General features: G+C 37.4%; 1 protein-coding gene across 5 annotated transcripts in view; it reads right to left on the bottom strand.

Annotated features, from left to right (window-relative positions):
• Positions 1-13456, bottom strand: part of PLCB1 (phospholipase C beta 1) — a 675558-nt gene that overhangs the window by 101188 nt on the left and 560914 nt on the right. For all 5 annotated transcript variants that reach the window (XM_081034743.1, XM_081034741.1, XM_081034744.1 and 2 more), the window contains 3 exons: positions 5571-5703; positions 3230-3283; positions 96-315 (listed from right to left, as the gene is read on the bottom strand). In XM_081034743.1, coding sequence (XP_080890869.1) covers positions 96-315; positions 3230-3283; positions 5571-5703 — 407 coding nt within the window. The remainder of the gene's footprint in view (positions 1-95; positions 316-3229; positions 3284-5570; positions 5704-13456) is intronic.

Here is a 13456-nt window from a genome sequence, read left to right as displayed (position 1 = left end):
TATGGGTCCAAAATACAGTACAAAACATCAAAAAGCCACGTAAATAACTCTTCCTTCATGTCATAAAACAAACAAACATTACACATTCAACTTACTTTTTCTTACTATCCTTTTTGGCTGTCTTTTCCAAAGCTGCCCTCCTTCTCAAGTAGTCATTCTGAATTTCATTATATTTTGTAGTGTGTTCTTTGATAAGGTCAGTAGTTTTCTTGTGGTGTCTCTTAATCAGGTCTTTCATTTCTTTGTAGTGCTTCTTTTGAAGTTTCACAAACGATTTCTGTTGCTTTAGCTCTTCGATAGTCTGGGCTTCCACTTCTGCAAAAATGAATATAAGAGCTAACAGACATGGAAGACCAAAAGCACAGACTCAAATCATCACTTGCTAACTTTGTGACCATGTTATCAAAGTTTTCAAAAACCCAATTTCTTCACTTGCAACTTTATAAAAAGTTTGAATTCCCTAGAAACAGAGCCCAAGAGAGGGATTTAGGTCCATGTGATTTACTGACTGGGGGGAGGGGATTCTCAGGGGGTGGGGATGAGGACAGCAGACTGGAAAGGGGAAGTAGCTAAGCAAGGATGTGGTCTTAGTGGGAGTCTGGCTTCTGTCTGTTCCCACAGGGAGCTCTGGAGTGTGAATTGTACCAGAGTCCACCTCACCTTGAGACAAAAAGGTCAGCATATTCCATATTTGGGAGTGGGGGGAGGCATAGCCTACTGGAGGAGGGGTTTCCTTCTGGCGGAGGGCAATTTTCCAGAGTAGAAGCTATGAGCTGTTAACAGCCAACACTCATCACAATTGGGAGATGGGTGCCCTAAATGGTAAAGGGGATCTGGATGAGGCACTAATAGCATTGATCATAATACTTCCCCACATTTTAGGGTTGTTATAATGATAAAATAAAAGAATCCCTGCAAAGTATTTAACACAGTTTCTGGTCGTGTACCTGTAGATGCTTAACAAATGATTGTACAGGTTCTACAGCATTAACTCTAAGGGGCACTATTCACAGTGTAGACATCATAGGTTTGTGTAATTATCAAAGTGTTCCAGTGTAAAGCAGTAAAGTAAAGGAAAGTCCCCGTATGTAATTTCCCAAAGTACCACAAGGGTTAGTGGTAACTTACATTACTACATATTTTATCCAATGCTGGGAAAACATTTAATGTGACAGAATTTGACCTTAAAAAATTCTGTGTTTTATTGACATATTTAATCAATTCTAGAAAATGAATTTTAAAAATATGTTAACATTTCTGAAATTAAGATGCATCTTATAGTCAATGGGGTATAATAGTGTGTCAGTGTCTTAGCAATCCACGAATAGTGGAGTGCCTTAAAATTGATGATGTCTTAACTGTAATGAATTATCATCTATTTGGACCTAGGTCATGTCATAGCTCACATGTTTCCATGCTTTGATTTGAACTTTTTGCTTCCAGAAAAATAAAACACATTTCATAAATATTTAGAACTGTCAAGATATTCAGAAATAATATATGCCATACAGACATGAATAGAAAATGAGATATCTCATAGATAAATGTTGAAATCAGAATAATAATTTATGTTCCTAAATGCTGAAGTCTTTAAGTAATTGAAATATGCTTCCTTTTTTTTTTTTTATAATGTGTCTATTCTCCTGACATTCGATTCCTTTTGATAAAGAGGCCAGGGAGAAAATCAGGTACATTTCTTTAATGGTTTCCCTCAGGCCCAAATGGACTCATTATGGTTGCATAATAACTTATTATATTAAGAATCTATAATCCTAAGGAATTGCATTTTTAGTGACAGATTCAATCCCACTTCTTTAAAAACTGTGCAACAATCAGTTATGGCCAACTTAGCTACTAGGCTCAAGATGTTCCAACCTATGATTTAAAAAAAAACAACACAAAACAGAGACAATACAATTTTTAAAAAATTGTGTTGATGAAAGGCTATTCTTTGAATACACTCTTAAGCATAAAGGGTGTCCATTTATTTAAAGAAACAAATATCACTCATAAACAAGCCACCCAGAAATAATCACTGCTAGTATAGTAGGATAGACCCATTGCCTTTTGCCTATGAGTTTACTTGTTTTTCAATAACATTGGAATCATGCTCTATTTACATTTCTGTCTCTTGTTTTATGTGTAAACACTATATTGTTCTCCATGGAGCTAAATCTTTAAAAACATGTGTTTTTTCAATTCGTGCTTCAAGTAATTTTTCTATACATATTTTATGTATTATTTTGGTGAAATATAAATATACACATAAGACTACATAACTCATAAATGTAAAGAAAGCCCTGTAAATTTTCACAAAGAGAGCATGTGTCAACAAACACCACTCAGAACAAAATCAGTATATTATCAGCATCCCAGAGGCCCTCTTTTTGGTTACTGCCCCCACCAACTGTAATCCAAATCTATGTTTCAAACAGCGTAGATTAGTTTTGCCTGTTTTTGAACTTTATGTAGATGCAATCATAAAAAATGTGTGCTTTTGTGTGTGACCTCTCTTCTTCAACATTATCCATGTTGTGTGTGATTGAGGTTTATTTATTCCTAGAGCTGCATCCAATTTCAGTCTGTGACTATACCACAATTTATTGGTCCACCCTACTCTTTATGGGCTTTGGGTTGTTTACAGTTTGGGACTCTTACCAATAGTGCTGTTTTGGGTAAATATGTGTATACATTTCTGTTGTGTAGGGGCCAAGTATTATAAATATTTTTCAGACTCTACTATGTAGTGCTAATTGTATTAAAGAAAGCTTTTACCAATTTTAGACACATAGTTGATGGAACTAACCAAATATGAAATATGTCCAAATTGTATCGTAGTTCTCAACACTATGTATTCTATAGTCCCAATGAATCACATTCGGCATTTCTAAACTATAGTTTATTGTCATCACTTTGGGAAGACATGTATTTCTGTTCACTGCATCACATTTCCAGTATGAAACTATTCTTGGATTCTAAAATAGGTGTCTTGTGAAATTATATTATTTTTATACTAATAGGATCCTATCTGCCAAGTGTGGTTACTTCTCTGTGATCACAACACATAATGTGGCCTCAACTAGGGTTGTATATCTGTAGATATTTTTAGAGAAGACATTTTAACGATGTTATTTTTCAGAGATGAATGGAGGTCTCCTTTCCTTTACATACTTACACTCAATAATAATATTCAGCTGCCAAATTGCATGGGGGAAAGGGTGGTACTTACCTGTTAAAACACTCTGAATAAGATCTTCTGTTTTGGCAGGTGCCTTTACAGAACCTGAAATAAAAAGATAAAATAAATAGCCTGTTTTAACTTTCTAAATTTTGTTCTTCCTGTAAAACAATATTTTTTGGCCCTTGAATCTAAATCTCTTTATGGAGAAATGACAAGTTTAGGGAGAAAATTATTACAAAAAAAATTCTAAGAAAAGTCTTCATTTTGTCACTTCGAGGCAAATATAATTAAATGCAAATCTGTATGCTCCATTTGTAGAAAAAAAATATTCCTTCATTTTGAATCAAAACTGTCAACAAATTCAGGTTAGGCAATGAAGTGCCACCTTCTGGCAAAATCAGAGATGGCAAGTGTTTTTTTCATAATCAAATGCAGACCGTTTGGCAGTAATAATTGTTGCGGGCAGGATACATTGGTGGATGCCAAAATCACTGAGCAAAAGTTTAAAGGGAAACAGGATATTGGCATCATCTGAAAGTATTCCCCCATGATATCCATTAACTATAAAAGAGAAAATCATAACTTTCAATGGAGAAACCTGGCAGTCATCAGTGATCCAAGGGATCCAACATCACCAATGATAGACATACCAACAGGCACCCCTGATATGATGCACTGAGAAGGGCACAATATTACGTCTGTGATGTTCTTGCCAAAAATGCATAACTTCAATCTAATTAGGAGAAAACATCAGACCAACCCAAACTGAGGGACATTCTACGAAACAACTGACCGGTACTCTTCAAAGGTGTCAAGGTCATGAAAGACAGGACAGAGTGAGGGATGGTCCCAAATTAAAGGACAATAAGGAGACATGACAATGAAATAGAGTGTGGGATCCTGAGCTGGAACCTGGAACAATAAAATGACATTAGAGGGAAGCCGATGAAGTTCGAACAAGGTCTGAGGTTCAGTTCAGTGCTCATTTCCTGGTCGGACAACTGCACCATGATTCTGACAGATTTTAACACTGGGGAAGAGGAAACGATTTTTGAAACGTATTCTGTGCCATTTAAAAAAATGACTCTTTAAGTCAAATTATTTCAAAACATCAAGTTGAAGAAAACAAATGCTAAAAGTCTGAGTTCTCTTTTATTCTCAAAGCACAATATTTACTCATGTGTTTAAATGACTTATTTATATTCTAGAAGCACTCAAAATGTTCGTATTTGGTATATAAAAATCTTCATTTGAAAATATCACTTCTTGTTTATGATCAAGTTATCTTACTATTACTGTCTCAACAACCTTCATGAAGCATAGGCCCCAGTCACATCTGATAGAAATTTAATACAATTTGTTCTTTGCAAAATTTCATTCTCCTCCCATGAGACATACCCCTCCCCTCCCAAGTAAAACACCTGGATTTCATCCCTGCCATGCACTTGGCATGGCAAGGAAGGGAGGAGACATGAAGCCATTCTTTCATGGAAGGAAATTCTTTTCCCTTTTATTTACTATAGTAACCAATTCAACAAAAAGTTATTAAGTATATGCTATTCCTCAGCTCTTTGCAAAGGAAATATAAAACTGAAGCCTAACCCAGCAACCCTGTGACAGGACGTACATATGAGAGATAATGGCCTAAACCAGTCTTAGATTTAAAGTCAGAGTTAGCTGCCTAGAAATCAAAGGAATTTGCTGAGAAGTGAGACATGTGTGTAGCTTTGGGAGGAGCATAGAAGATAAAAGCAAGAATTTTAGGATCATAGAGAACTGTGTCTGTCCTGACTTCACTCCTCACTAGCTATGCGGCCTTCAAGACGTGTTTTATCATCTCAAAACTGCAGTTTATTCTTCTGCACAATGGGGACACTCATAGAATCTAGCCTCACAGGCAAATTCTTTCATAAGAGTAAAATATGATCATCCATACGAAGAGTTCAGTACATGGTGCATAGACACTTAAGATTATTGAAAAGTAAGTTGGGGAAAGACAGAAAGAAATCCTTGCATAGAGCTAACTTAGAGAGGTAGAACTACAAATATGCTTCTAAAGCATAGCTATTTAAAACATGTTTGAACAACTGTTCACACACCCCACCAGCAGACGGATCATCATCCATCAGGGGAAACCTGGCTGATATTTTGTTGTGGCTTCATCAGTCATCAGCAGACCAGATGAGGACTCATGTATCGCTCCTGGCATGCATGCATGCATGCATGCATGCATTCATTCATTCATCACACATTTCTGGAGCCCTCCCAAGTTCATGCACCTTTGCTCATGTGATGCTTTAACTAACTGAATCACGCTACCTCCTTCAGCGGCATGAATAAAGTGTAGGCCCTTAGTCATGTTATGCACCTGTCTCTTCAGAGTGTTTACCTGGAGCAGGTTGGCTGTGGAGAGCCTGGGAGGGTGGTTTGGGTGCCAGGGATGTAGTGTGATTCACTCCATTTTCTGCTGGAGTTGTTCTGGCTTCACTCGGAGCCTCTGACGGTGTCTCCCCAGGGTCAGCCTAAAAATCATAAACATCCTTTCAGTTTCCACATTTATTGCTGTTTTTTTATTACCTTTCTAAACCAATAAGGCTACATTTGATAGCATTTTCACAACTTATTTGGAGTCTGACATATCACATTTGAAATTGTCTGGAAAGCATGGTAAAAATAGTGTTGAAACATGACCGTGGTAGGTTAATTGTAGTAAAGGCCCAGTTTTTATGCCTTCTTATATCTATGCCCCTAGGTAGCGCTTCGCACACTGACTTTGAACCTGACCATGTGATTGGCTTTGGTTAAATGAGAACGTAGCAAACTTGAGGCAAGCAGAGAACTGAAATGCCATTTGTGATTTTTCCTTTCTCAGACCCCTGCTAAAGCAATGGAGGCTGAGAGACCATGTGGAAGAGAGTTGAGTTATCGAGGCAAGAATATCCTAGACCAGCCAGCTCCAGTTGACCACTCACACATGAGTGAGCCCCAGCTAGGATGGGCTGAGCCTGGTCCAGACGAACAGAACTGCCCAGGTGACCAAATGACTCATAAAAAATAATAAGCAGTTGGTGTTGTAAGCCACTAAATTTGGGCATTGTTTGTTATGCAGCAGTAGCTAACTGATATGGTGGTCACCAGCACAGATTTTGGAGCCAGGTTTGCTTAGGTTTGTATCCTGGCCCTGCCATTTATTCATAGTGTGATATTAGTCACTTGACTCTCTGTACCTCAGTTTCTTCCTCTTTGTAGATGACGATATGTGTATACTGAGGATCATAATATCTATATTGTAAGGTTGTTTAGAGGTTCAAAGCAGTTAATATTCATAAAGATCTTAGAATAGTTCCAAGCACAGAGCAAATATGTGTGTTAAATAATTAAATAAAGCATTGAAGCTTGTACAACACTACCAACGAATAATAATAATAAATGCATTGAAACATATGAGATCTCTATTTCCTCCCTCCAGAAGCTAGTCCACTGTGCCCTGTGTAGAGTAAACATTTAATAAATGTTTGTTAAATTAATGCTTGTCTTTATAAAATGATTGCCACAGTAATTACATGCCATTTCAATGATGCTTTTCAATGCTCAAAATGCTCCGCAACCCTTTTCTTAGAATTGCCTTCTGGGCCCATGGCAGATTTTACTGACCGTGAGGCTCTGCCAGTGTTCTACTTTGTAGTACATTGAAAATACATGTATATATTTGGAAACAGCCAGAAGTCATTTGGAGCCCAACATTGTGATGTTTTGTCATTTAACTACAGATAGCAGATAGTCATATGATAACATGTTTATAAAAAGTAAGATGAGAGTGAAAATAATGACGCTGATTGCCACAAGTAGCTTTTGATGTGTCCCCAAAGCATCTTTAAAACATGAGTCCCAAAACCACTTTGTGTGATGGCAGAACTTAGTTTAAGTCCACAAATAATCCCTGCTTGTCTTCCATGGCCTGTCCAGTGCTGGTGGCACTGAGGGGGAAGCGATGAGTCCTGGGACCATTGGTGAGGAATCACATTGTAGAGGCGGGAACCTAAACCGGTAAGTTAGGCATCTGTAGAACTCACTATGTAGAATTATGTCTTTTGCAAAGTGGTTGCTTTGGATGGATAAGTTTTGGTGTACTCATGTTATTTAGTTACATTCATCAAGGAGATTCTCCCTAGAATTACTATGCCAAGAGGTGAAATTGCATATTTTTTGTTTAGCAAGAAATTGCAAACTGGAGGCTTAGAGTCCAAATGGAGTACATTGCTCACTCAATGTTGCCAAATTTTTAAATCCAGAAGATTAAAAAAAAAAAATGATTTCTTCCTTCTCTTGAAAAATTAGATAGGGCAAAGCCTGCATTCCTACGTTGGGTTATAACGGAGAGGCTTCTTCCCTTTTACGGCTGTTCTCTACTCATTTAGCTCTCCCTGCATCCCGCCTGTAGACATTGAGGTTTGTGGGACACACTTGAAAAATATATCATATACATTTGGTCACGAAATTCATAAAGAAAATGCATTTACACTGCGCAGGAGGGATTAAAATAAAGGGAATGTTAGAAAGAGCATTAGGTCCTTAGGGACGTCACCCACTGGGGCAGGCCCTCTGACTTAAATACTGTAAAGCTTTCCAGACTCCCAGCTGAAAGGGGTGCCTGGGGGTGCCAAACTCAGCAGCTTTGGAAACAGGGATGGAAGGTGCCCCTGTTCCATGGGCATATGACTCTCTCCATTTATATCCAGATATGTTTCTGGAACCATGTGGGAAATGAACCAGATTATTTCCAATGTGACAACTGGCTGAAATTAGCCTTCTGGAGAAGGCTAAGAGGAAAATAAAATCTTGATGAAGGAAAGCAGGGAGATGATGGAAAGCCAGCTTCCATGAAGGTTATCACGTGTGGCTTCTTTTTGGCAACTAGAATTAGTATCTTGAGGTTATCAAAATGAATCCAGCCAGCTTATTTTGACTTTGTATTAGGCTAGCAGCTTGTGTGCACTTGGGAAACCAAATTCAATCAGCTTGAGTTCAAATGAAGGAAAAATAAATCTCTGCTTATCAAAGATATGTAAGACAAAGCCCCTACATACCAGATACTGACATAATGTATAAATTCAAAGACATTTCTTAAAATGCAGATTATTGTTGAGTAGAACCTATAGGCAAACACTTTATAGTTACAGCTGAGGATAAAGAGATCATCAATGTTTGGTGCTGCATGTTGAGATAAGCTTTGGAGAAATGCTTAGTTCAGGGGTCACAGCTGGAGATGCCTCTAGGCAGGGTGGGCTGCTTTTCACAACCCCAAGGGCTCAAACTGAAACCGTACATTAATAGGCAGTTAACAGAGATAATAGAAATGAGAGAAGTGGACTCCACTTAATGCAAGAAGGCAAAGTGAGGCCGTGCTCAGAGCTAGAGAGGCAGCTCCCGAAAAGGGGGTGGCTGTCACTCTGTTTCAGCCTAATATTTAGCCCAGGCTTTGAGGAAAGCTGGGAAACTGAGATTTTGCATGAAATTTCCCATTTTTCAATCACTGAGAAGCCAAAGAAAGCAGTTTCAGTCCACATGTGGCCTAGAAACTGCCCATCTATACCTTCTGCTCGGAGGAGCAGAATTTGCCTGAGATTCTGGGATTGTGTCAGGTGAGCAATGCACTCACAGCAACACTGAAGAGAGAGGGATGTGTTGGAAACGCAGCAGGTCTGCAGTCCACCACTGCCCAGCTCCTCATCCCAGCGACTGAACAAAGGTTGAAAAAGAGGGCGGGTAAGGAGGACACTGAATGCTAGGCTAAAGGATTTGGAGTTCCTTTGCGTGTAGTTTGACACTTGTCAGGGGCGTCTTATGATTTTTTAGAAACAAATTTTATTAGTTTCGTGAGAATCTATACTGGCAAATATAGAAGACTGATGTTTAAAATGTTTTGCTAAGGGCAGTGTGTACAGATTTTAATTTTGACATATCCCTAGTGGAGCCTGATAATAGCAGGAGCTCTAGATCACTGTGTGCCACACACTGTTTCAGGCATCAGCTTCATGGCAACCAGTCAGGATAGGCAGCACTCTTAACTCCACTGTGAAGCGGAGAACTTAGAGGCATTACTAAATGGCCTTTACCAAAAACTCAATTAAAAGTCATGGAACTTGCTAGAGGCCACACAAGAGCAGGACTGGTGTTTGAATCTGTGTTATAGTCTAAAGTCCGCATTTTTCTACTGCACTAGTTCACTCTGTATTCTTTTACAGCAGCTTAAGGAACCGCAATAGTAACTTCATTTGCTGCGAGCTATAGAGATGTATAAATGTTAACACCATTCTCAAAGGGCTCACTCTGTTGCCCTAAAAAGGCACTCCCGTATAAAAAGGTAAGTGAGTGAAGTAAAATAATGAAATACAAGAGCAGAAATACAAAAAACAAATTAAGAAACACAATACTATAATTCATTTTTAAATATCCTCAATGAAATGTTGAATAATTTCCATACTATGGATACGTGAGCTGAAATGTAAAAACGAAATTCCTTGTCCCACTCAAAAGAATCAGCACAAGTCAATACTTGTGACTTGATTCTCCCTAGTTTTCTCCCAAATATTCTTTTTTTATGAGTTTGAGTAAAATAAGCATGGAATCCTTTCATATCAAACTGGAAATTATGTTAGAAACCAAAGAATTAGCAATGTCAGTTTTCTCAATGTAATGGAGAGACTCTTAGGATCCAATTAAACACATTTTAAGAAAAGAAAGCTCGGAAGCTAGTAGTTTAGGTGCACTACCAGCTGTGCAGAATGAACAGCAGCAGAAGCAGGTCCCTGCCCTCTAGTGGCCAAAGGGGAGCATTGCAATATTTTTTCCTTTAAAACATGGAAGAGTGGACTTTTTAAAGCCAAAATTTTATAGAATACTTATATCCTTCCTATTTAAAAATTAACAATACATTTAATTTTAACATAAATTAAGAAATCAATCAATAAATAAAAATAAACAACAGTGTTTTTAAAATATATTACAAGTGGATCAGTAAAAGGGTAACTGGAAAGTCCATTTTGACAAGTTTTGCAGGAGGAGATGACGTTTGGTGTGCTATTGAAATATTTCAATACTGGGCGTTGCAATTTGGATCTGATGATCAAGCAACAGAGAACTAGAATTTGGAAAATTTAGTTGAGTGGTTAATATGGTAAGGAAAGGGTCTTCTAAATATCCAATGTGTGACTGAGCTATTGGAAATGTTGCATCATGCTGTCCTTGCCTGAGTCATCTAGATAGTGCAGTTCCTTCCATGTAGTGGTCAGGATGACAGCATCTTGATTTGGACACCAGATGGGTAAGGGGCAAGGTATTAGTTTTTCCAGAATATAAGGGTGAGACTCATAATTAATCATGCAGAAATCCAGCCCACTTGGGACAGTGAGCGTGGCTCAAAGAGCTAGTCTTTCCCTCAAACACACGTACAATTTGTACTTGAAATTTTTATTAACTCAATGAAATATGATAATGTATCTGCTCCAATTTCAAAGAAATTCAGACCATTTCTAAAAATTATATTGTGATCTATGCATTCTGAAGTCTTTCAGAATGAAGTATACTAATATTTGCAACCTATTTTGAAATGCATCAAAAGTTAAGATGGAATACTAAATGGATAGAGGGATGGATAGATGGCTATATAAGTACTAAAGCAAATACATCGAAATTTTAATTGTGGAATTCAGGAGCTTGATATTTGGGTGTTCATGGTATAATTCTTTTAATGTTTGTATATGTTTGAAAATTTTCATAATAAAATATGGCAAAACTCCTCTATTTTGAAGTCTACAGTATGACTTAGAAGCAAAAGACAGCTTTAAAGAGATGAATAAATTCATTTGTTGTCTTCAGCTTTTAAAGGTTCTTGATTAACATTTACCCATAAAATGATTTTGGCTCTTATTGCAATTAATATGGATATATGTGGATTTTTATTAATGTCAGCCTCCTCCTTCAGACTGTAAAGTCTATGAGACATCTGACTTTTCTCACAATTACATATACATATAGTGTCCATCATGGTAACTGACACACAATTGTGTTAAAAAATAAAGAAAACCATTTATTGAATAAATGAATAAATAAATAAATCCATGTTTTTTTTCCTGTTCATGTATAATCAATAGATATATTATTAATGGCAAAATCCTGTAACCAAAGAATCATCTAAATATTATGCTAAAATAAGAAAAAAATTTGTGTGTGAATAAATCAATGAAAAGAATAAAGATGCTGCTGTTTCTGTTGTTTGTAATTAGAGAAAATGCATTTGACTCATAATTGCAGCCATTTATTTAGGAAAAAGTTAAAGGATAAAAGGACATAGCTCTTCTGACTATCTTACATATATGTTATATGTGTTACCATTCCTATCAACTTTAATTTGTTAGAAATATTTTGATACAGTCTCCAAAGGATTCAGCAGAAATAAACTCTGCAGTTAGGCAGAAATCATGGATTCCTCTTTTAAAGAGAAGATAAACCAACCACCTTTACATTCATTTATCTTGTGAGAATGTATATTTCAAATTAATTAAGACAAATCATTTGGCAAGGATTGTGGCCATTGACTCATAGAGCAGATTATGGACAATTCCCAGAGAAAAGAGTTTCCCCTGGAGCCCTTCCCAGGCTTCTGGGATTAAGCTGACATTTAAAGTGGATGGAATTAATGGCTTTCATCTAGGGAGAACCACATACTTGGGAGAAACAGATGTAGGGCTCCAAAGCAATGATTCTCTACGTGTGATCCCTGGACCAGCAGCATCAGCACCACTACTTGTTAGAAATGCAATTCTTGGGTTCACCCCAGACCTCCTGGATCAGAACCTCTGGGGTGGGACCCAGCAATCTGTGCTTTAAGAAGCCATCCAGGTGATTTTAATACAAGCTAAAGTCTGAGAGCCTTGCTACTCAAAATATCACCCATAGGCCAGTGGCAGCAGCATCACCTGGAACCTTGCTCCAGAACTACTAAATCTGAATCTGCGGTGTAACAAGATCCCTGGGTTAGTTACATGCACATCAAAATTTGGGAAGCCCTGTTCTAAAGCTGAGTGGAAAACTTTGTCATTACGAGTCATACTTATAATTCCTATAGTATCCCATACGGCATGGATGACAACATTCAAGTTTCTAGATTCATCACTGTTTTAGACAGATGAACCTGAAGCCACTAATTAGAATCCATTGAAATATACAAAAAAAGTTGTTATGGAGGTTTGTAAAGGCAGGGTAATTGATCCAATCATTGAGTAGTTTCAACTCAAGTGAACATATAATCTGTTAAGATCCCATTTAAAAGACCCCAATTCCTCCATGTATTGGCCATTGATATTAGGCAAGTCACTCTACCATTGTAAGGAACCATTCCCTCTTCTAAAAATGGGAATTATATGTTTGTCCTAATCGGGATCCAGTTTTATCCAGGGCATCCAATGAAAGTGCCTTACAAACTCCAAGGCCATGTAGAAATGAAAGCGACAGTGTCGTCATCTAAAGGCCATCTCCTAAAAGGCAAACTTTCTCTTCTTACTTTATTGGATGCTTTAAAGTTCAGGGACTGTGAGAAACTATTCTTTCTATAAATTAGCATTTTTCTAAACTATTATTTAAGGAAGAAGATTTTCATTTAAGGAGAATCCAAAATGACCGGTAAACCTCATCTTTGATTTTATCACCAGGTTCTTAAACCATGGATGAAGTATCAAGCTTCTTGTCTTGGAAAAATTAAATGACACCCAAAGCTTTATTGACTTAAGTACTGTGACCTTATGAGACGACCGCCTTGGATTTTGGCTGTTGGGTTATTTTACTGGTGAAACTCACACCAGACCATGGGACTTTTATTTCTTTTCAAATAATCAAATCCCATTGAACGTGTCCATGGTGCCATACACTGAATTAGGAAATAAACTATTTTATATAAATTTCAGCTCACTTATAAGAACTATGAGTCTGACAACTTAAAAAGTAGGCCATCTGGAACAAATACAATTGTATTTATTACCAAACAAGTTTTTCTCTTCAACATCAAAGTGATGTGAAGACCATTCACACACCTGACTTCGTGTAATGCACAGGTAGATGACTCAGGGAGCTCTTGAGAACAGAAGTTTTGGCCTTGAGGGATGAGTAAGGTTTGGAGCCTCAGGTAGAGGCATACCTTGCTTTATTGTGCTTCATAGGTGTTGAGTTTTTTGTTTTGTTTTGTTTTGTTTTTACAAACTGAAGGCAAACCTATCCACC

The sequence above is a fragment of the Rhinolophus hipposideros genome (assembly GCF_964194185.1).
Source record: "Rhinolophus hipposideros genome assembly, chromosome: 22".
Classification (NCBI taxonomy): domain Eukaryota; kingdom Metazoa; phylum Chordata; class Mammalia; order Chiroptera; family Rhinolophidae; genus Rhinolophus; species Rhinolophus hipposideros.
This window is presented reverse-complemented; position numbering and strand designations above follow the sequence as displayed.